Raw genomic sequence first — 25,151 nt, 5'->3', positions numbered from 1 at the left:
TTGACTACATGCCCCTTACGCTATTCGATGTATGTCCGTGCTTCTCTTTCTCTCCTTTCCTCCATCATTCGTTGAATTAATGCGACTCTCTCATCTGTCACACTCCCCACGTTCATACTTTCTACAGCCACTGCTGAGTCACTGATTGCATTTAACTCGGCTTCATTCACACTACTATGTCCGGTGACCCTGTCATTCCCTGTTACCCATTCACGCTCGTCTTTTCATACGCCCAGCCTGTACCCATTCTTTCGTCTTCTATCCTTATTCCGGCGTCCACCTACACCTCAATCATTTCTTCACGCTCCGCTTCTTCCAGCAAAGCTCCTTGAATCTAGGGGAATACCCTGTCCTCTTATCTCATTCCCTCATCAATCTTTTTGTGCCATTCGCGATCCATTCCCAGTATTTTTCTGTGACTCCACATGTAGTGGGGCTATACCGAAAAGTACGATGAGCGCTTCCGTCGGCGTCGTCCTGTACGCCCCACATAAGACGATAAGAAAGGGCCTCTGTGCTGCGCTCAGTTGTCTCCTCACTCTATTTCCCTATACTTGCACCCCATACATAACCGCAGGTTTAAGTACCCTGTCGCAAATCATCTCCACATATTCCCTTCTAAGCTCCTCAGTTTTCCTGCCAGTTCACTCACCCTCTTTCTCACCTCCTTGTGGTAGCCTATGAATAGTAGCCTAGAGTCCTTCACGGATCCGAGTTATCTTATGTTCATCCTCTAACCCATTCCCATTCATGCTCATTACCGGGGGGTTTCATCTCTTCTGGCTGGTATGAACATATCTTAGGTACAAACAAAATATTCCGAGGCATCTTACGATCATTCTTAGCCCTAACTCACTCCCATTTATGCCCATGACCAGGGATCTTTCATCTCTTCTGGCTGTACTTCTGTACAAGTACAGACAAATATTCCGAATTCCGAGGTATCTTTCGTTCATCCTTAGCTCTAACTCACTCCCATTCATGCTCATGATCGGGGGTCTTCCATCTCTTTTGGATGGTATGAACAGGTACAGACAAAATATTCAATATTTTGGATACTCAATTCTGGTACATGGAAACAGAAAATATCCTCATTATGAAAAAAAAAAACACATAATAGAATAGAAATCCAATTAACTAATCAAAATAAGTAGACTTTTGAAATACTATTTGCATTGCACATCATACATTTTCATTTTTAGAAAGTTTTCACAATGTGAATCAAATGAAGCGTTCATACCCCATACTTATACCTATATGTGTTAATATAAAGTAAAAAATTGATGCATGATCCACCCGTAAATATTGAATGTTGTGGGTAAAATGGGGGATGTTCCTCCTGACGCAAATCAAGTAGTTTTCATAAAAGAGCTCTAAAACAACGCATTTTGAACTTATCTGAAATGATAAGTTCAAAATGCGTTGTGCATTTTGAACTTATCATTTCAACCTTTTTCTTTAAAAAAATATTTAAATACTTAAAAAAGAGGAATGAAATTATGCATTCAACATTTAAAGGGATTCGTTTCTTTTTCACCATTTGGCAACATCGGTTATAGCTAATAAAGGACAATGAATCTATTACCTGTATGAGACAAACAAAGATATTTCAGAGGCGTGCTGTTCTGTTTACTCATGTTCCGAGTTCCGAGACATTCTGTGACATATAACATTTTGTGCACCTAACCTATCTTCCTCTATATAAATAAATAACAAAACAACTGTTGTTTATGTGGCTTGTGGAGGTGGTATTGAACTATAATTTATATTTTGTCTTAATGGTTGATTTATAAAGATAATTTTCCTTTTTTAAAGTAGAATATCTAGGTACGTATAAATTATTTCAATTTGATATAGGCGCTGTTGCCAATATGTGAACAAATCCCTTCAAAAATTAAAACCCAACATTTGAAACATCAATTTGAATACTTTTCGAAGTGAATTTGACAAACTCATGAATTAAACTCAACTTTATTTTGTTCAAACTTGCATTTGCTGTAATAACCCGAATTGAGGAACATTCCCTGTATGATACTTGCTAGTCCTCACCGCAGACAGAAAGCTAGGTTAGTTTAGTAAAGTTTAACTCAAGTCGACAAACTGGCGGGCTCAACTTTAAGCGGGATCAAGGCTGGTTTTTGTTACGATGCATATGTAATTCACGAATTTATCAAAGCCTATAGTCTAAGTCAGGCTCAATATTACACGGAGAATGTGCCCTTAACTGCCATACATGGGTAAAACGTTTTTAGACATTTTGAAGCATTTTTGGAGATACATGATGTCATATGCCCTTGTATTGAAAGACTGCTATGGTACTTGAGGAGGGAAATGAAGGACAGTGTAATGCTTCGTTTTAAATCTGCCATTTAGTTACATGCAGATTGTCATATTTTCTGTCAGGAGTCAGGACTCCCGATGAAGTTGACGGGAAACTTTTATTTCTTTTATTTCTTCCTATTACCAAACTTTATTGTTCACAGCTAATCGCGAAGACCAGACCATCGACGTTCCGGGTAAAAACGGTGACAAACGAATTACCCGATACGACACCCACTCCAGAGTAACTCTGAAACCAACCGCCGAGGACGACTATGCGGAATACACCTGCGAAGCAAGACACGAAGCTCTGTCGCAGGATATCCCCATGAGGACCACCGTCCAGCTGAGTGTACTATATCCTCCGGGTCTGCCCTACATCGAAGGTTATACCGAAGGAGAAACGATAAGAAGAGGACAGACCGTCGAACTGGTGTGTAGAAGCAGAGGCGGTAATCCCCCCGCACAACTCATTTGGTATAAAAACGGGGAACAGATTCGGATGGCCTACAGAACCGCTGGCAGAGTATCGGAGAACGTTTATACTTTCACAGCAGATGCTAGTGATGACAAGGCGAGGTACAAGTGCGAAGCAAGCAACGTTATGTCGAAGTCCCCGCTGAAAGCCGAGATCGATTTGAGTGTATTATGTAAGTATTTTTTAGGGTGGATGCTCAAACTTTTTCAAATATAGCATATTCGTCGAGGATACAACTCTTAGCTATAAAACGTTGGACTAGACTCCTAGACTCGCGGTAATACGTATTTTCCTTCTTTGTCCAATTCTTTTAATGTGGTGGGAAGAAAGATAGCATGTGTGTTCTGGAAAAATGAATAACACCTCAACACGTGTTTCTATCACCAAGTGATCATCTTCAAGAGGAAGGTGATGCTGAAATATAGTATCACAATCAATTCGGTAGCCGCAAAACATATTGTTCACCAATTTTGAAAAACAAGTCATGTCTCTATGACCAATGATATTATGTCTGGCAAAGTTTGGCAAGGAATCGAAAAAAAATCACAACTGAAAAACTATGAAAAGTTGCTGAACATATTTAGGGGTAGTTCGGGTACCACTAGAGGTGCTCTATCTCTGGACTTCTGGTTGATAATAACTTTTGTCAAGCTTCTTACAAAACTTCACGGTATCGTATCACAAATCATTTTTAGATTACCTTTCGAAAATATCTAGGTCTCATTCAGATATAGGCACTGTTCTGTTTAAACTGTTTGGAAAAACTCATGAATACAGGTTATGTTATGACAATAGGGTTTGACAAAAACCACGACACGTGTTTCGCTATACAATAGCTATCTCAAACGTTTGACCGAAACACGTGTCGCGGTTTTTGTAAAACCCTCTGTAGTGAAAATCATACAATGAACTGTATTAATGAGTTCTAATATGGATTTTCATCAAGTATCGGCCAGTTGTATTCAATTGAACTGCTTGTATTTTTTCAAACTCTTCTTGCTACCTGCCTTCTTGTATTCAAGTCTTATATTTTATGATATCCTGTTCTACCAATGTCTGCTTTTTCTTTTTGCTCATTTCAAGAAAGATAGAGTCAAAAAAAATTGTTTCAGTAACTCTAAAGACTTTTGATTTTATCAGTTAACTCCAGGGCACCCTTTTTCAACTTTATCACGCTTCTTCATTCAGATTCACTAATTCCAGTAGACTCACATACGTATCTAGTAGTTAATTTGCAGTAACAGCATAATAGGTCCACCATTATAACTCAAACTATGCAATGAAATCTCCCACCAACTGAGACCAGTCAGCACTTAACCAGTTTTGGCAAGTAGGTACCTAGAAAAGAAGAGCTCAACTTGTAGCTTGACCCAGTTCTATGACTCAAAGGTCTATCTTGCTTCAATATACTATAGCAGTTAATTTTCAGTTTCGCCGGCGCATGTTACCATTTCTGGACCAACTGAAGCAAGAGTTGGAGATCCTGTTCCTCTCACTTGTACCACTGCAAATTCCAATCCTCCCGCTGAAATTAAATGGATGGTGGGTGGAAGACAAGTTCGGAATGCCACCTCCAGGACTGTCATGTCTCCAGAAGGGGGTTGGATTACCACTTCGAATATTACCACGGTTGTTGAGCCAAACAGGAGGAGTTTGGTTGTCATTTGCCATGGTCTCAATATGCAGTTGACGGAAAATGTCGTGTCTACTCATACAATCAATGTTTTATGTAAGTACCTATCAACAAAACTCACATTTTTGGAATTTAAATACACTCTGTATAAAGTATTAACAAAAATTTACCAAAAACCACCAATAATAATGTTTACTTCAAATTTTCAATCTTTCAAATGAAATCATATAATATCAGTATTTGATTAAGGTATTCTTGACTTTGTCTCTTTTTAAAGCTCTGCTCAGTCTAAGTACATAGACATGAGTCTTCAGTTGGCTACTTTATACGATAAGATACAATTGTATCAGGTCTGTTTCTATTCTCGAAAATACTCAATAAAAATATGTAATTGACGGTTCAAAGAAATGTTCTCAAAATAAGTGTATGAAAGAAACAAAATTATCAAAAACACACTGTTAAAAAAACAAATATGTCACTCAATCAAAATACACCCAATTACGAGATCTGTTCAAAAACTCAGTGATTCAGTTTTTATCATCGTTGCATATCATCGTTGCAATTTGTGTCTTCAATCTTGGGAAAAAAACTCGCAGGGGGGCAAATCCGGTGAATATGATGGCTTAGGCATCATTACGGTGTTGTTTTTGGCCAAAAAATTACCAAGAAGCAAGAAGCATATAAAAATATGTTCGAAACGATTGTACCGAAATAAAAAAATTAAAAAACGCTAATCGATCGTACGTAGCCCGCGAAATTTCAACATTCACCTAATTTTTTGAACAGACCTCGTATAGTACCGAAATCAAACATCAATTTCAACAGAATAATAAATTGTGATTTGTTGGTGCCTATACTCAATTTTTTTTTCATTAGATCCTCCCAGCCAGCCATTCATCCACGGCTACACAGAAGGTGCTCACATTCCTGCTGGTACTGTTCAGAAAATATCCTGTACATCCTCCGGGGGAAATCCCCTTGCGACAATGACTTGGTACAAAAATGACAAAAAGATCCACTCCACAGTGAAAACTTCCGAAAAATCAGTCACGGCTGAAGTAACGATTTTGACAAATGTCACCGACAATGAAGCCAGGTACAGATGTGAAGCAGCGAATTCCGCTACAGAGATACCATTGTTTGAGACCTTAACCATGAGCGTGTATTGTAAGTATCAAATGTATAATCTTGTTATATTTTTACCTTAACCCACATCAGTGAAGGTAAAAAATACCAATACTACTGAAGATAAAAATACTAAATAACCTGACTGACCACTGACAGAAACTCATAACACGAGATGACCACAACTGACATCTTATTCCACTCAATTTTTTCCTCGTCTTGTAATTGAAGTACCTCTTGTTGGTCTAGAAAAAAGTGGAAAGTACAGAAACATCTACAACAACCAGTCATGATTATGACTTGCTTAAACATTCTAGCAAGTTTTTTCAAGATCGATAATAGTTTACTTGTATTTCGCAAATTTTTACATCAAATCCTGGTTTACTGCAGTATCAATGTCTTTTATTTTGTTTAGTTCCCCCTGACCATGTGAAAATCAGGCAAGAACCGGAGGAGTTGAAGCCCAACGAAGAGGGCATATTAATTTGTGATTCCAGCTCCAGTAATCCACCAGCAAAGCTATCTTGGTGGCGAGAAGGAATACCTGTTCCCGGGTTGGTCAATTCCACAAAACCGGGCCTTCATGGTGGTACAGTGTCCAGTATTGAAATGAAAGTGAACGTTACTGAGGAAATGAATGGGATAGTGTATACTTGTCAGGCAAATAATGAGGCTCTGCAAAGGTCTGTCCACGATGCTATCACTCTTCAAGTTTTGTGTGAGTATTTGATATGTTATGCCCTATGTTCCACGATTGAATTCTTTTTCTTTATTGTTCACCTTGTGTACAAATCTTCCATCCATTGTTGATTCACTACTGACTGTTTCAAATGTTCCAATTAAATGGTTAGTTACACGAAACAAGTTTATATTCCTTTCTAAATACAATCAAGTAACCATCTTGTGTTCCAATAAACATTGTACAAAACACTTTTTAAAACGAGATTTTGATTTCATATCATGCAACAGGTTAATGCTTTTTTCTGCATTTGCTGTCTGGATTCTAGAAGAACAGAAACGGTGTCGAAGTACTTTTTCTTTAGCCTCTTCAATTCTTTGAATAATGATCAAACTTTCAATGGGCTGCCCCTCGTTGGGCGCCAAGTTCTGCAGTAAATAACTTTATTTCTGACCGGGATATTATAAGCTTATATCGTCATAGTTACGCTATCAATAAAGAGGGTCATAACTCCCTTGGGACATTATAGATTTTATAATTCCCTCTACCTTTCACAAGTAAAAATAAATAGAAATGAAAACTGAACCATATTTTATTTATTCACGTCATTACAAATAATAAATGTACAATTTTGAAATGTTCCCTGAAAATTACTTCCGCCACTGGAAACAATTTCTTCTTTTGTATGGCTGGAGCTTCTGTTCACTACAGTCGAGGTACCTGCCTCTTCTGATGACAAAGTAGACAACATACGCGCCGTTTTATTTCTCAATTCGATGCTATCCTCCAAATACCCCTCCGCCACCGTGGAACTTTTCCAACCTCCGTGTCTTTTTAAGTTAGTCATAGTTGCTCCTGCATTGGCTAGAGCAGTAGCAGAAGTGCGACGAAGGCAATGTCCCGTATAGGAAGATGAGTTTGGCAATCCTAAATACATTGCGATTTTGCTGGGGATTTTCCCAAATATGTTTTTTCCAATTGGCTGAGATGTACATTTATTTTGTCGGAAGCTCAAAAAAATCGTTCAATACCTTTAGGACGCAAAGACATATAAAGTCTTAATGAAGGCAAAACGGAGAACTCTTTTTCACCCACAACTGTAAATTTCTTCGATACACCAGTTTTACTTTCCGGTACGTTCACTACCATAACGGAATCCCGGTCCTCTATATCCGATATCTTCATATTCAAAAGTTCCTGACTTCTGCATCCTCCAAAATAACCCATAATCAAAACAACCTATAACAAAAAAAAGGAAATAAATACACACAAAAAGGGAAATAAGAAAAAAATTACCTTATGCAATAAATGAATATCATTAGGAGCGTCCTTTAGGAATCTGATAACATCTTTAGGAGATAAAACAGCAGACTTTTTCGGCTTATAACTCTTACTCTTCCGTTTCAAAAAAGCCTGTAGTTCATTGAACTTGGTGATATCTCGTTTCTCATGTATAGTCACCATCGATTTTAGCATTGACCATTTAGTCCATAAAGAATTCGGACTATACGTTTCTGACTGAAACGAATAAACACAATTACTACCAAATCTACCGAAAAACAGAAAATTCCTTACCAGTTCTTGAAAATATGCCAGAAATACAGTTTCAGTGACATCTTTTGGCATAACATTTTTCCGTGTCAGCCAGTCCAGATATATCTTGTATTCTTTTTGGTATACGGCTTCACTTTTCGATGGAATTAATGATTCTCTTGCTTGTTCAGCTTTTTTCAAAATATCCTCCATTATATTTGGGGTAGAAAACACGTTTTCACCGCAAACACAGCTTGATAACAAAGTTCTGTTTATAAACAAGTAACATAGCAACAACCTAGCAACAAGAAAACTCTACTATAATCAACGGTACCTGATTCAAATATACCGGGAAGGTAATGAATTGGTACATTTTTCCGTTTCAAAAATGAACAAAATTTTATTGAAATCGGTCAGAAATAAAATTATCTATGTACCACGGGAATTAATGAGCCTTAATAACCTCAGGCAATTGCTGTCCCTCGGGCCAGAGGCCCTCGGGACGCAAACTTTGCCATCGGTAATTAAGGCCCTCCTAATTCCCTTGATACATAAATAAATAAATCAGAATACTGATAATCTCATAGCCGCCTGACATGAGCTCAAACTTCTAATTGAAAAAAACTTTCCAAAATTTCAATAGTTATATTACTGTAATTTCCTAAAAAACACTAAAACTTGATTATGCATGATAATACTTTCAATTCAGGAAAATAAAAATGTTGAATTTTGAAACAATTTGTACAAAAATATTCATTTCTCTGAGTGAACAAATTCTGGTCATAACGATAAACATAGTTTCATAGTTTCAATAAACCAATATCACGAACAGATACTTGTGTCACAAAGTCTAAATAATCGTTAACATTTTTCAATATTTTCGTGTACATACTTCTGAGAGAGTTCATCTATTCTTTCATCAGATAAACCAGTTTTTGATACTAACAACGAAGAAGCAGTAACAGGAATTGAAAACGAACCCCTCATCATCACACTGAAAGCCGATGGAAATCCCCAAAATATCGCCTATACATGGACCAAAGACGGGTTGCCGATCACACAGGCTGCGTCAGCAAATGGCATCGAAAGGATTGTGTCTGATGGACCTCTACTGAATATCACTAAACTCAGTCGACACGATGCTGGTAGCTACAGCTGTGAAGCCCTGAATTCTCAAGGTAGCAGCTTGGCTGTGGTCAACATTACTGTACAATGTAAGTTTCATTTAAATATATAATAATAAATCTAAAGAAAATGGAACTTCAGATGTTCACTCCAACTTCGAAAGAGGAATGAAATACTCTGAAAGAATTCCGATTTTCAATTGTGGAATATCATTGACTTTAGGTCGATGATGGTCACTATTTGCACTTATGAGTGGCTAATAAGCCCGAAACCGGTCTGCAAGTGTGCCCGTTCCATAACTGAAGGTCGACTCTTTCAGTTGTATTGCCAATTGCATATGCAGGAAATTTTCTGTGAAGAATCCTGTACTGGACGGCTGTACGGCTAAAATGAATAATCTCTGAAAGTGTCGTCGAGTTTATACATTCTATGCAGTTCTTGCTCAGCAATTAAACTGGAAATATTGTGCTTTAACATGGAACGCCATCACTTACCATTGGCTGAGATGAATAGAGCTGTAGGGCTTCTTCAAGGTGGCATGCGACAAAATGATGTAGCTCTTCGTTTGGGGGTCTCCCAAAGTGTTATCAGTCGATTGTGGCGGCGTTTCCGTGAAACTGGCAGTCCAGCCGAACAACATCCAGGGCGAGGACGCGCTACAACTGCAGTTCAAGACCGATTTTTGGTCTTAACCGCAAGAAGACAACCGACAATCACAGCACCTGAGTTGGTTAACGTGTTGCGGCAGACGCACCAGGTAACCATTGGTCGTGATACTGTCAGAAATCGACTGCATGAAGCAGATCTCCACAACAGAAGGCCACTTAGATGTCCACCTTTGTCGAGAGGCAATCGCGGTAGAAGATTAGAGTCGTGTCAAGAACATCAAAACTGGGATGCAAATGATTGGGCCACAGTTTTGTTCACAGACGAATCCAGATTTGGATTTCATCCAGATTCTCGTCGAGTAAGACTGTGGAGACGACCTGGAAATAATGAACGTTTGAGACACGTCCAGGAAGTCCACACATACAGAGGTGGTACAGTAATGCTATGGGGCGGAATCATGATCGGCGGCAGAACCGATCTCTTTTTTCCAAATCGCTCCCTCACGGCTGGACAGTACCTCGACACCATTCTTCTACCTATCGTCCGTCCGTTTGCTGGTGCTGTTGGTGAAAACTTCCACCTAATGCACGATAATGCTCGTCCACATGTCGCGCGTCTAGTGACTGACTGGCTCACCAACAAAGGAGTTGATGTATTGCCATGGCCAGCACAATTACCGGACCTGAATCCCATCGAGCATGTGTGGGAAATGCTTCAACGAAGAATCACTCCGCATATGGGGAACATTCACACAACGTTTCAATTGAGAGAGCTTTTAATCGCTGAATGGGCAAATGTACCTCAACAAGACATTGACAATCTCATTTTGTCGATGCACGATAGATGTAGGGCCGTAATAAACCAGCGTGTAGGCCATACTTTGTACTGATTCCAATTTTTTTTGTATTATGATTTTTTTTCGGGGTGCCAAAGAAGAGCCATATTTTTTTTTTAGTTTTGCTTATATGCGCACTCAGTATTTTTGACCATTTAATAAATTTTGTTGTAAGTTATATTCGTTTAATAATCACCCGTCAACTTTTTTTACTAAAGCGATCTAAAAAAATTATTGCCATTTTTAAAAATATCCCTATACTTTTCCGATATATATATATATATATATATATATATATATATATATATATATATATATATATATCCTTGTTTTAAGGGTAACTCAAAAGTAATGTTCTTTAATCCATAATCATTTGTAGACATAGAATTGAGAAGTCATGGAAAATGAGAAATGAAACTTTCTTTGTTCTTCACCACTTTTTTTCAGTAAAAAGTGGTAAATAAAATAAAATAGTGGTAAAAAACATAGAAAGTTTGATTTCTGATGATCTACCAGGTAGTAACGGCTACATCAATCAATTTATTAGAATTGAGAAGCTATTCCACAAGTTGTATGAACATTTCAAAAATAATTTAATTTTGGTAATCCAGTGGATCATCAATTTTTTTTTTTAGTTTCAGTTGTTCAATTCTTCCTTTTTTATTTGATTATATATAATGATTTTTCTTTAATTCATCTGGTATTTTATCATAAATAGAGTATAATATATTCAAAATTTCTTTGGGCAATTTGATATTTTGTTTAATTTTTGAAAAAGATAATCGTTATTCTATGAATAGGTATATAATTGATTTGTGTCTATTTTTTCACATTCTTCAAACAATAATTCAGTTGAATATTTCCAGTCTCTATCATATATTAAATTAAAGAAATATATGAAACTGGACTGGAATGGCATTTGTTTTCTCCTCCATTTCAAGAATGACATCATCTATCATTGTGAAGTCTCAACTGTAATCTGAATCTATGATGCGTTTTTCAGTCTTCAGTTCCAAGAAATCATAACGTTATTTTATTGAATAGCTAAGTCAGTGAACATTTTTGTCTTGTGATACAAATAACAGATCACATAATAATTTCACAAACTGTCGTATGTGTACTTGGATAAAGTGATCTATAACGTCCAAATTGCTGAACTAGGTGATTTGCCTTTTGTTATATAAATCCTATTTGCTGTTCACTCTATATTTGAGACAGAAGGGTAAATTGAAATTATTTCATGAAATGTCGTAGTTGAATTATCAAAAATTTGCCAGTTTATGTGATCACTCTATTTCTGTTGAAACCATCCCAACCTCACTTCACAATAATGTAAAATACTAATTCCACCATTTTATTCGATAACGTCTGTGGTCATTTCCATCATTATACTTCAGCTTCTTATTGGATTCATTTTACAGATCCAGCATCGATATCTCAAATAAGTGAAAACGTGATAGTGAACCCAAAAGAAGACGCCACTCTCTCCTGTACTGCAGATGGCAATCCTCTGGCTGACGACACCATAACATGGAAAAGAGATGATTTCCCGGAATTCGCTGCCCGAACTTCAGTGATGTATGACAAAAATGGCACCTCTTATCTCAGGATATCGGGCGTTACACGAGAAGATCTGGGTAACTTTTTGTGTGTCGTTAACAATGGAGTGGGAAACGCAACCTCGAAAGAAGTTATGTTGATTGTTAAACGTGAGTATTGTTATGTTTGAAGATATAAGCTGTAAGGTAGGATTATATGGTTTTTTTTATACGCTGTTCAACAAATGAGGTGAATTTTAATTTTTCTGAAAAAATATTCATTTCTTCATTAATTTCTATTTCGTCCTCTCCAAAGTAGTCCCCCTCAGATATAAAACACTTTTGTCAGCGTTTTTTCCCATCGTCAACACAACGAAGTATTTTCATGAGTCTCTATAACCTTGGGAACCGGAAAAAGTTGCGTGGGATCAAATCTGGTGAGTACGGTGGCGTGGATTGATTGATTGATTCCTTATTAATCGTACGGCCATGTGGCACTACACCACATGGTCGAAGAAAACTGTAAGCAAAATCTTGACTTTTGATCCAACTTGGCATGCTTTATTGGGTCTTGGCTCTCCTGGGCTATTTCATTGGGACGATTGGACTTTGCTTTTATACCCAGGATGTGTCACCAATTATGACCCTTTTAAGCAAATCTGGATCGCCATTGACGTCATTCAACAATTTCTAGTGATGCTCATGCGTCGAGGTTTTAGTCAAAATTGAGCAATTTTGGAACAAACTTCGCTGCCACACGCTTCATGCACAAAATCTTCGAAAAGCATCCTCAGCAACTTCTCTAATAGTGATTCGACTATTCTCCATAACAATTTTTTTCACTTTCTCAATATTTTCCTCGGTTGTTGATGGACTAAAGCTTCCAGCGCGAGCGTCATTATTCACATCTTCTCGACCTTCTGTGTAAAGCTTGTGTCATTTTTAACATTTTTACGACTTAGAGTACAATCACCGTATGCCACTGACAATATTTTGAGTGTATTTAAGTACTCAATGGTTTTTTTTACTCAAAATTTGATGCAAGTTCTGGGATCCATACTTTTCGATGACAAAAATTTGTGGAACATGCAAAAACTTCTAACTTTTATGCCTCTCACCAACAAACTAAACCTGATGAATAGCTGAAATTGTGAAAATATGTTTGAGACGAGTGTACCATCATAAAAAATTGCTAATCCAATGTACGTCGCCTGCCAAATTCAAACATTGACCTGTTTTGTCCATGTATTTGTGTCCCGAACTAAAAGGACCCCCATAACTATTTTAAAATTATTTCAATAATTCTGAATCTCGAAAACATTTTTTTTTTCATCGCAGATAAGCCAGAGATCGATGAACAACCACAGTATTTGAAGTTTGCAACTGATGCTGGTGATACTGGGAAGCTGATATGTAGAAGTAGAGCATCTCCATTGGCAAGATATACATGGGCTAGAAATGGGACTCCCATCACTTCAAATACGACTGGAAAATATTACAGCACATACAGACAAGTAAGATTCAATGATAGCAGTTATTAGAAATAACTTAATTATAATTTATAATAATTATTTGATATATATCTACTCATATGAACTTGTGAGTTATTTTATTAGACATTTTCATTTCAATACGAAACTGAAAAATGGTGCATAACAAAACTAATTACACATTCACATGAGGTAGATAGATAGATAGATTTATTGATCCTTTTTGCTACATATAATGTGTAGATGAGATAAGTCATAATTGTAGTTATAAACTTGCATACATATAAACATACAAAGGTATAAACAAACATATAAATAAAATTCTAGGTCTGTGTGGTACAAATACATTATTTAAATATAAATAGAAAAAATAGGAAAAATATGAATCACCAGTTTGCTTAGAAACAATAAACAAGGAGAGGTAACAAGGACATTTTGAAATAAAGTTTTCAAAAGAAATACGGTCGCTCATTGCTTACTTCAAGTGTAAATTCGTCTACTGTGTAAAAACCCTTTTCTGATGAATAATGTTTCAATTTTTTTTTGAAGATATGAGGAGACAGAGTCTCTATATCGTTTGGTAGTAAATATTACATTCGAATGCCGGCATATTTAAAAGATTTTTCATATTTTGCGTGATGGTGTTTTCGTGTTATAATCATATCTTTTCTTCTTATATTATAGCTATGCATCTCTGTTTTTGTTTGGAAAAGTTCTTTATTTTCATGTACATATGTCAGTGTTTTATGTAGAGGGTTTAATTATATCCCCCAATATACTACAATATATTTTTATCCATGTGTAAAATGTTTGTATGAAATTCAACTTGTAAAGCGATATCCTGAATAGCCTAAATTTGCTATCAAAGGTGCCTTTCATGTCTGTTGATGATTCACACCAATAGACTTGAATCAGCAATCTTGAAAAATGGCAGTATAGTGAACCTAACATTAAAATTCTACCTCGCTTCATAAAATTATACATATTTGTCAGAATGGCTGGTCTCATTATCATAAAATCATGTTTCGGAGGCTTAAATCTGCCTCCGCCTTCATATATGGATAAAATTTTAGTTTATATGCAGTTTTTCCTTTGCTGATTCTTTTCATTTCTCAGCTTTTTTCGACAGATGTCAAAGGGTTAAGATTCTGGAAGGTAAAAATAACCAAGGAAGGGTTAAAACATCTAATTTTCCTCCACAAAAAATCACTTACGTTCAACATTCTATTATTTTTCTTCAATTCATAGGTTGATCAGCTGACGACAGACTCAACACTGTACATCACCCACGTAACTTCTGCCGACTACGGCCTCTACGAATGCGTCGCCAGGAATGAACTGGGTTTCTCCACTATATCTCCACGACTGGAGGTTACTTCTGCTCCTGACACACCGACACTTTTAACTGTCGTGAATGTTACCCACGACAGCGTTACTCTACGATGGACACCCGGATTCGATGGAGGAATGAAGGCGGCTTATAGAGTTAGGTACAGGAAGGTTGACGATGATGGATACAAGTACGAAGACGCTGTTGGTAGCAACGTAACTACACATATTGTCAAAGGGCTTGAGGTAAACACCCAGTATGTCTTCTCGATTATGGCGTCCAATAAGCTCGGAAACAGCAAATATATGCCGGACTTGCTGTCGGCCAAAACGTCAAGTAAGTGGACATTCCAGCTTGTAGTGCTATCTCTAATGACTACCACTCACATTCTATCAAGATCATAACTGTAGGTAGACTTTAACACTTTCAAACCTCTTCTATTTTCTGAAATTTGTCTTCCCAAAAATAGTAAAGTGTCTACTCCTCTGAATTAGCTGAAAACCAAAGCCCAAACACAACGTATTTGTGATTCAACACCAGGGAGCGCTGTTTCTACCTGCCATAGGTTTCATCAGTGGTGCTAACCAGAACCACAAATGCATTGCTCAACTCAACTGTCCTTAAAGGACAGTTGAGTTGAGCAATGACATCTCCTTTCACGAAGACGCCATCTCCTTTCACGAAGACGCCATCTATGGGATCGACAGAGAACTGAATTCCCGAATATCAAAGATAAACGAGGATTGCTAGGGCGGTCAGTTGCAAGACCAAGTTTTCGACATCGGTCGCCGACGAGAGTCGTCCTCTGACTTTCACTGCAGCTTTCACTGCAAGGAAAGTCGTTGTGAATCAATGACCAAGCACAACAGATGTGTGATTCAACACTAGACAGCGCCATTTCGTCTCACAATAGATCAGTGGTGCTGTGCTGAACTGCAAATGGATTGTTGCACTCAACTGAGACATAAATGCGTTGTGTTTGGGCCTAACAGTTGAAGCTGCAGTGAAAAAAAGAACAAGAATCTCTTCGATGGTTCATGTTGAAGCATGGCTTTTCAACTGACCACCTTGGGGAGCCTCGTTTAATTTTGATATTCGATGATTAAGTTTTCAGTCTATCCCATAGATGGCTTCTACGTATGGAAAGATATCATCGCCGTTACTTGAATTGTTTTCTAGTCGTGTCTCAACTACTATAGGAGTCTGCTTCTGAGCTTTGAATATACCTTTCTGCTCACCCCTCTGGATATCCCGTACTACCTGGTCATGAATGTATACCGTTGACAATGAATTGTTTAGATTCTAAACAATTGGCCGGTGATTTAGGTTCTTAAGCACAATCATTTGAAGTAGAAGACGACTTCAGAAATCGTTTCATAGTTCAGTTTTCTCATACGAAATCACAATTAATTATTTCAACACCCACAACGAACCATTACAACAACATATAAACATTGCACAATCACTGGCAATATTGTGAGGCGGAAGAATGTAGGTGTGGGGAAAGGGGGGGGGATACAGCTCTCGTCGCTCCATTCCTGACGCGTTCCACCTGAAACGTTCCTGCGTACCACCAGTGGTACGCGTACCGCTGGTTTGGAACCCCGGTTTAGAATATTATTTATTTCACGTTGAGTCAATCCCTTCTGTTATGATCACAATAAAAAATTATATTTTTTGGTCTTAATAGTATATAGATAATTCATAAAGCATATAAATTTCAACAGGAGAGTAATTTTGGAATTTTTGTCAAACTTTAGCCGAAGGGATTAGCCAATTAGGAAAATATCAATAATGATATCGAAGGAATCAAGTAGGTCATCAAAAAAAAAACGAATACAAGAAAATGATGAAGACAATTAAGATGAAAATGATGAATAAAATAACCATAGTATCCAAAAAATTGTAATTAGTATCACAAAACTAGATTGTCAACTAATTTATAGAGTGAGAAGATATTCACATCTATCAATCCAATACTATAAGATTGGGAAAACTCTTCCAGAGCAGCCATTAGATTGTTCAATTGGGTTAATACCTACTATTAATATATTGGTAGATAGCTCTTTACTTTATTCATCAATCAGTTTTCTGGAAAACCTGTAATAAATAGATTCAGTAAATAGGAGCCTACAAATTCTCGAGCGAACTAAAGGATAGTAACATGTATTGAAAATTCACATGACTTGATAATATACAGGGAAGCATAAAAATAATTCCTACTAGAGGTTTTGTTGGCATTAATCTTATACCAGGTCTGTCATTCCCATGAAAAGTATATTCTCTTTCTCTCTCTCTCTCTCTGCTCTACAAAAATATATCGAACTGAGATGGCAAATAACCTTTGGCAGGAATCACTCAATACAAAATACATTTTATCATCTATATTATTATATCTGCTTCATATTTTGGAGGCAAATTGAATACTATATGCTACATAAAATTATGTAAATCTCGAAATTTAAAAGGAATATAAAATGTATGCTTATGTAATGAAACTATTTTTATTACTCTATCCATTATAATGTATTTATGAATAACATTGTACTCAGAATTTTCGCTTGACAGTTCACAAAACCATAACTCATGTCACACCAACCTCTTCTGGCCTGACTAATACTGATTATGCCTGGAGTAGCTATTGTACAATGAAACACGTGTTGTGGTTCTGAAAACTGTCAAGTTAAAATCTTACAATAGAGTGTTATTTGATTAGAATGTACCTATGCTTTATGAATTCAACTTGAATTTAATAAAATTATTGTAGAAGCATGTGCCTATAAAACTAACACAACCCAATATTTTTTCCATGCTTCCTTCCACCCGTCACTAAAATACTAACAACAGGTAAACTTCCTCCTTCGTATACCTCCTCAAGCCTGGATGAAAGGACTGCTAGGACTCTTCCTGGTTTCCTGATGATTCTTGGCAGTATAGTTGGTGTCCTCCTGATACTAATGAACGTCCTCCTAATTGGCTGCTGCTTGCATAGAAGATCAAAAAAAAGAGTTACAGGTAATGAAAACATTTAATTTTTTTATTTACTTCAGTGTTTGTTGGCGATCAAGTTGAGAAAGTCATTCCAGACGAGTTGCTGGAGAAACAGGATTTGCCCAGGATTGTTATTATAAGTGTTTCGGTTGTTGGTGTTATTCTCCTATTCATAAACATTGGATTGGTAGCTGGCTGTATGCTCAAAAGGAGAGCCAAAAGAATCAGAGGTTTGTTCATCATTTACAGAAAGAAAACTAACCAATAATCATCTTGCAAAATTTTGTCCAACTCCACCGGGTGTCCCAAGAAATATGTAAAAAAGTGATTCAAATGAATAAGTTATGGTACCCAGACGGCCACATTTCATAATTTGTTTCAGATATACAGGGTGTAGCATTTTGTTTCAACGTCAGTAAAAGGATTCTGTAGTTCCCTACCCGGATTGAAATTGTTTTCAGATAAAATATAGTGTTGTTATTGATTTTATGGTAAAATTTGGAAGTTAAGCTGAGTCAGAATGAAATACGGCTTTACTATTACTTGATAGAAGCAGATTTTTTTGTCGGATGCAAAATATAATAATAATAATAATTGTAATTTATTGTACATTATTACAATTTTGTTCAACTGGCTATCGACTGAAGTCCTTCCGCCCGTGTAACAAAATTGCTTTGAAATAACATGGCTTATTTTACAATATAAAAAAAAATATTATATGGATATAAAAATGAACAAACAAAACAGTTTCATTGATAAAGTTGCGTTAATTTTCCTAACAGTGCTTCTGTTGGGTGTCGATGTCGTACTCTTGCATGGGGGTTTCTTGTCACAGCATACTTTTTAATGATTTCTACATTGTCATCTCTTCTAGCAAACTTTTGAGTAAGTGACAATAGTCTTTCCTCGATAGGGATAATACCAGTGAGTTGGTACAGCAGAGGGTTTGGAGGGTTGTGTTTGGGGTTATTGGGATGCCTTAATCTTGTTATTTTCCTCATAGCCGTTGTTTCAGACACTTTGAGTGTTTTCAAGGCCCTTTGTTTGATATTGAGAAACAGTGGGTGCGAGTATTCAATAAGTGGACGACAGATTAAAAGGCTTGCTGTTGATATGTTTGCACCTGCTTCTGGGTTTGTCAAACTTTTGAAATGTGCGGCTCTTGCAATCACTTTTTTTGTTATTGACATGGCTGTTGAAATTTAGTCTGGAATCAAGCGTAACACCTAGGTAATCAACTGTCGATTTGGACCAAAAATCCACCTTAACTACATGTTAATGATCACCACTTCGAGTGGAGTCCCAATGAATGGGGTAGTATTGTTGATACTTATGTTGCCAGACCATATTATTTTGAATGAAAATTGAATGAGATTCGATTCTTCTGAGAAGTTTTTCTCTGGTTGATCAAACACCTACCGAATCACAACAAAGATGAAATGTGACTTCAGTTAGATAGGGCACCAGCACATTGCCTTAGAAAAGTACGAGGGGAGTTGGATGTGATGTATACTGATACGTGGATTGGACGAAAAGGACCTACTCGTTGACCGCCGAGGTCACCGGACCTAACATCAATGGATTTGTATGAATGAGGAACAGGAGGAGATTGACTATATTGTCGCTACTACACAAGACAACCAAAAATTGAAAATTTGGGAGGCATTTCGGCGAATTATGCTTTTTAATCAGAGCCGTGTGAAAACAAATTTTTTAAAGAGATTTAGGAAATGCACAGTACAAGATGTAAGACATTTTGAAAATGTATCATAAGTGTGATTACTGCCGTTTTCTTGTTTCGAATTTGAAATGTACAAGAATAGAATAATACAACTAGTAGGCTCTTTTACCACGTGATCCACCCCAGTTGCCGGGGACCTTCAACCGCTCTTAGGATGAGATTCTCATCCAATGCGTTCAGTGCTGTAGTATCGAAGGATTCAACGGTACCACGGACATCGGATTAGCTATAATAAACGGTCGGAAATTGATATTGTGATTAGTTTATTTGCTGTTGTTATTGTTGTTTTCAGTTTTTATAATTGGTTATAAGTATGATAAAACAACGAAATTGGCTCTACACTTCGTTTCGAGGCCACCAAGAACTTTGTGAATTTTGAATGAAAGTAGTGGGAGTGGACTGATTGGTTGGTTTTTACTATGGCTCAGGCATAAATCATAGTACATAGTACCAAGTCTAAGGAATATTGTGCATTGTGACAATGCATCGATTATGTAGGTACCTATCTATTATACTAAATGGTAAATTAATAAGCAATAATACATAAAATAAATCCACGAATCTAACAGTCGGATTGCTGGAGCTACAATAACTTATTCAATTGTAATTTATAATAGGTACGCGACTGATACATTTTAACAATGCACAATATTCCTCAGAACCGGTACTATAGGTACGCTTCAGCTCTGAAGAAGCGATAAATATGATCGCGAAACATTAGTAAAGACGTAAATTTGTGTTTTATACTCCTGCGATTTCCCCACGAATTTGTTCATTAGACGCAATTTCAATGAAGAATTCATGAAAATTAAAAAATAACCCATTTTTGTACTCGAAGATATATTTAAGGGATGATAATAATGATTAGTCATTGCTGGAATCAAATAATACAGTATATTTCAAAGATCCAAGAGTATTTGGCAAAGAGTATTTTTCTTTTTTCTTGTGGTACATTGATAATCACATTTGACTTCATACAATTATCTGAGTTTTTCTTTTTTACAGAGCAAAATAATCAAACCAGCAAATCTGCCACCATTGAAATGTATGCACCAAGCAGCTACAACGACACTGTGACAGGGGAAACCCTTTCTTCTGTTAGTGAAAAAAGTGAAACCTACAGCAATGAGGGCAGTCATCATGACTACACAGTGAGTTCATTTATGTATTTCTATGGGTAAAGTGAAGTTTTGTATCTCCCATAGATCTTTATTTTTGTCATTCAAGGTACATTCTTAATGGAAATTTCAACCAAGTATTTAGGTATAATGACATCTCACAAAATGTATTTTATGTGGTAGTTGTATGAAAGTTGTAATGTCTTTGCAGGACGAGAGTCGCAAACCTCCGCCAAACACCTATTTGATGGATCATCAACCAGATTACCCAGGGGCATATCCAGTTTATGAAATGCAGATGCCTGTACAAACTGGTATCAGTATGGCTCACAAGACGCATACCCTGCCTCACCCTCATCATCACCATCAACATGATCAGAGACCAAGAGCGAGAGATGACCAAAGTCTAGGTTACCATGGTGGCATGTCAGGTAATTATCAATCATCTGCTAGTTTTTTCAATATTGCACATATTACTCAACTTCTAACGCAAGGTACAGGTGAATTCTCTACAAATTGAAATGCAGATTTCAATCATTTTCTGAGTAAGGAAAGCAGATGCCAATTTGTTTGTTCATTCAGAACTGTTTCATTGAGCACTCTTAGCAATACCAAGGGAGAAAATTAAGTAGACTTCATCTAACATCCCAGGTAAAGGTTGCAGAATGACGATTCTCTAATTTTGTGCAGATCAAATCCACTTAAGGGAGGTGGGTTAGTCCACTAAAAAAAGTGAGGAAGTTATGTTGTGTGTAAAAATATCTTGGTGCAAAATTACTCTGTCATTTTGCAAGCTCCTAGTAATTATGAGCCATACCCTCTCTGTTAATGTTTTCACTGTTTAGGTTATTACCTATTTTATGAACAAATTGAGCATTGCCTTTGATAATGACTGCTTCAGTAACAGAAGAAAAGTCAGGCATAAAAACCTACAGACCACGGCTAATGAACGCAGAAACATCGGACAATTCGTAAATAGTCAATCATTAAGAAAGTAATGTTGAAATTTAATTTTAATTAAAATATGTTCAATCAATGAAAAACTACAAAGTAGGTAATAGATCAGACTTGATCTAGTCCGAATTTTTTTCTTATCAGTTCGTGAATGGTAACCTTACTTTTTTGCGATACCTTCAAGTTAGTTCGAGAAACTGTCATAACTCAAAGAACAATTGAAATTTATACTGTAGTAGGTTAGATCTGGTCAATTTATTGTTTTAACTGTGGTTCTATATCTTTCTAATTGTGATATAATATCAAATACCAATAAAATGACATGAAAACCTATTGTTCATTCATAATGAAAGCAGATGTATCTACTCCATCTTGTGATTCCTTGAAGATGATTTAAAAAACTGGTATTCTCATTGCCAACTTAAGTTCGTCTATTTACTTTATTTCCAGATAGGCAAGCCTAATATAAACATAATTAATGTACTTTATCTGAATATAATACATAAAAATCAAAATAAATTAGTTTATTATAACCAAATAACAGAAAATCACAAAAAAACTATATCGCACATATTCTATATAGGATACACATTTACATATTTACTTATATATTCATTCAAAAGAAAGTCTTAGTTATTATTATATTTTGAATATAAATTAGCTTTAATTCAGTTTTTTGTTATGAATCTTACCAAGTCCCTCTTGAATAGACGGAGAGAAGAAGAGTTTTTTATATTATTTGGTAGCTTATTGAAACTGTCCAGACCTTTGAAAAATAACGAGTTCATAGTGCTACGTGAATTTGTCTTTGGGATGTGGTGAAAATTGGTGTTCGATCTAGTATCATGATGATGTACTTCACTATTTGTGATTAAAAGGCTTACTAAGTATGTTGGTTGCAATTAATTCATTATTTCAAATATAAATATCATATTTTGATAATACATTGGTTGAGAGACATTGAAGCCATCTTAAAGTACAGAGCATATTATGTATAGGTGTCATTCTATTACAGAGTAATATTATTCGCATTCCACAATTTTGTAATTTTTGATATTGATTTAATTTGTTCTGATTCAAGAGATATAAGAGAGTCTCGCAAAAATCGTTATGAGGTTTTATTATGCAATTATAGCACGTTATTTTGGCATACATTGATAATACAGATGCTACTCTAGAAAAAAAATACAGTTTCTTTGATATTTTGCTTATTACATAGTCAGCATGATCATTCAATGAAATTCTATTATCTACAATGGACTCTAGATACTTAATTTTACTCACTATTTCTACATCAATTTCGTTAATTTCAAATTTGACTGTGTTTCTCTCAATTTCATTTTGTTTATACTTGTTGTAATGATCATCGCCTTAGTTTTAGTGATATTAGGTTTCAGTTTATTTATTCCAAGAACTCAATATTTTTTCGATGAATTATTTATCTTTTCAATAACGACTTGCAAGGTTTTCTCGTAGGTATATATCAATGTATCATCATGTAAATAAGTCAATCATATGATCACGATCTACGTAATTGATATCGTTTATATAAATCAGGAATAGTAAAAGTCCTAATACACTACCTTGTGGAATTCCAAAATCATTCACTAACTCTTGTGAGTAGCACCTATTAATTTTTTAATAGCACTTCAAAGCTCCATAACCAATACCATAATCTTTGAGCTTTTGGATTAATATATCTCTGTCTATTGTTTTGAATGCCCTCATTAAATCCAAGAATGTATAAACAACGTAATTATCTTTCAAATTCAACTTAACAAAGGATAAGCTCTGTTAAAATTTTGTTCAAAAAGCACATATCATTAATTACTCTCCGATTCCCTGATGTTGATAAATTCAGTTGTTAACGAGGAATATTAATATGTAAGTAATCACCTCTTCTAAGACCTACCTCAAATGCACAAATCTTCAAAAAGGTTTTATGTTCACTTTCAAATTGTCTTCTTTAATGAATTTCATGATAAGGACTCAAGATGATTGAACCAACGTAGATCTCACCAATGAATAGTGTAACAACATAAGAGTTAGGTGTTCATTATCAACATTTTTCAGGCAAATCTTCTTACGTGAGCGCACCATCTCCAGCTCCACCAACCGATGGGTCGTACTTCAACATGTCTGACCGATACCTGTCGTATCCCCCTCCACTGGACTTCCAATCAGCGCCACCTATACCTGCACATCCGCACATCACACATACTCACGTGCCGATCACGCCTCCGCTGCCATCTAACGGATCTCTGTTGCGTCACCAGAGGGGCGTTCTGCCTCCAGACGTTTTACACAACACTAGCCAGAACGCCCAAATTTTACAAGCCCAAACTCTCGCCCAGAAACGGGAGCTGACCAGTTTCGGTAACGGTTACGGCGTGAACGAACAGGAAGGACATCTTGTGTGAGATTCGGAAGAAATTTTGTTTGTTTTGTAAAGTTCTTTCAGCCCGAGAGAGTATTTTGTCCGATTTTATTAGATGTTACGGAATGGAGTGAAGACTGCTTGTACATAGTGAGACTCGAACGATACTCGAATAATGTGATTTTTAAAAAGTTGATATCATTGCATACTCAGCCGCGGATGTGTATAATAACTGGGGAATAACTAGTAAGTGTAATGAAAATATGATTAAGTTTTTTTTAATCGTCCACGAATTCAGTGGGACAATAATCAAAAATGATTTCATTTTATACTTAGCTTTAGTAGTTTTTGAGTAATACGCCTTATGTTTTCAGTACGATTACTGAAAAACTTTATTTGCTAACTGATAATCAGTTGTAGTTTATCAAAATGTGATCTGAAACAATGTACGTTAATCGATATCGCTGTTACTGTTATGATTTATCCAATGTACGGTTTATTTTGTATTTTCATCTTTGAACATATGTTTCTTGTAAATATCTTTTAAGTTTTACGTGTAAATATTTATTTTCTAGGATTTGTTTCATCGGAAATAATTTACTAGTCCAATCAATCAACCAAAGCATTCTAAATACACTTTTGTAAAAAATCGTTATTGTATCCAGAATTTCTTCTTTTCATTTATTTTGTTTATACTAGCAGGGTATTTATTTCTTCATTATAATCCCCAAAAATTAAGTTTTAGTTTTGTTAATATAGTTTGTACATTTTCAGCTAGAGTTTGTATAAGTTTCATTTTTAGAATTAAAGTTATTTTATTTTATTTGTTTTTTTTTTATTTCGTTATAGTAGGCAAGATGAGTATAAACTGTGAGAAAGTATTTTTGTTGTGTCTAGTCTAATAATATACTTCATGTAAAACAAAATTATTTTCGGAGTGTAACCACATTCCAGAACTAGAAAAAAATGATTCTACACACATAGCACCAACCAATAGCAGACGAAGCTTGAACTAATTCAGATATTATGACAACGATTTCTCAACTCTGGATTGACCAGTAACCTCAATTATCTACTCGGTATTCATGAAATTATCTTCAATTGACATGACTGAATAAAATTTTAGGGAGTAGAAATAATGAAAAATTCATCACATTTTGATCTCATCAGTCTTCCTGAAGCATCAAGAAGCCTGGTATCATATACCATTTTCAATAATTTTAAATAATCTTTCCGAATTCCAGTATGTTATTTGAATAACTTTTCATACCTACAA

General features: G+C 36.0%; 2 protein-coding genes across 5 annotated transcripts in view; one reads left to right on the top strand and one right to left on the bottom strand.

Moving 5' to 3' along the window:
* Nucleotides 1–24,698, top strand: part of sns (sticks and stones) — a 148,746-nt gene extending 124,048 nt beyond the window's left edge. For 2 of the 3 annotated variants that reach the window (XM_023157719.2, XM_074182503.1), the window contains exons 5-16: nt 2,484–2,969; nt 4,227–4,526; nt 5,307–5,597; nt 5,971–6,273; nt 8,691–8,981; nt 11,758–12,045; nt 13,213–13,388; nt 14,613–15,030; nt 17,745–17,915; nt 20,432–20,577; nt 20,756–20,975; nt 23,572–24,698. In XM_023157719.2, coding sequence (XP_023013487.2) covers nt 2,484–2,969; nt 4,227–4,526; nt 5,307–5,597; nt 5,971–6,273; nt 8,691–8,981; nt 11,758–12,045; nt 13,213–13,388; nt 14,613–15,030; nt 17,745–17,915; nt 20,432–20,577; nt 20,756–20,975; nt 23,572–23,918 — 3,437 coding nt within the window. In that variant the 3' untranslated portion in view covers nt 23,919–24,698. Of the gene's footprint in view, nt 1–2,483; nt 2,970–4,226; nt 4,527–5,306; nt 5,598–5,970; nt 6,274–8,690; nt 8,982–11,757; nt 12,046–13,212; nt 13,389–14,612; nt 15,031–17,541; nt 17,710–17,744; nt 17,916–20,431; nt 20,578–20,755; nt 20,976–23,571 lie in introns of all 3 variants that reach the window. The other variant, XM_074182504.1, reaches the window with a different exon arrangement.
* On the bottom strand, nt 6,670–8,409 carry LOC141485587 (uncharacterized). 2 transcript variants are annotated; one of them, XM_074182507.1, is made up of 3 exons: nt 7,810–8,409; nt 7,531–7,752; nt 6,670–7,473 (listed from the first exon to the last, which is right to left on the bottom strand). In XM_074182507.1, the coding sequence occupies exons 1-3, from the start codon at nt 7,978–7,980 to the stop codon at nt 7,246–7,248; spliced, it is 621 nt and encodes a 206-aa protein (XP_074038608.1). In that variant the 5' UTR covers nt 7,981–8,409; the 3' UTR covers nt 6,670–7,245. The 2 variants fall into 2 exon arrangements, with proteins under 2 accessions (XP_074038608.1, XP_074038607.1); XM_074182506.1 differs by having other exon boundaries at nt 7,531–8,404.
* Nucleotides 24,699–25,151: the final 453 nt, after the last annotated feature.

This window comes from Leptinotarsa decemlineata, unplaced genomic scaffold, assembly GCF_025532065.1.
Source record: "Leptinotarsa decemlineata unplaced genomic scaffold, Ldec_3_MD MMD2_tig00026328_RagTag_RagTag, whole genome shotgun sequence".
Taxonomy (NCBI): domain Eukaryota; kingdom Metazoa; phylum Arthropoda; class Insecta; order Coleoptera; family Chrysomelidae; genus Leptinotarsa; species Leptinotarsa decemlineata.
This window is presented reverse-complemented; position numbering and strand designations above follow the sequence as displayed.

Excerpts from the sequence above, each read along its gene's own strand:
- LOC141485587 (XM_074182506.1), bottom strand. The coding sequence starts at position 7,980 with ATGGAGGATATTTTGAAAAAAGCTGAACAAGCAAGAGAATCATTAATT. Across the intron at positions 7,474-7,530 it reads ATATTCATTTATTGCATAAG|GTTGTTTTGATTATGGGTTA; the intron begins GTAATTTTTTTC and ends TTTTTGTTATAG.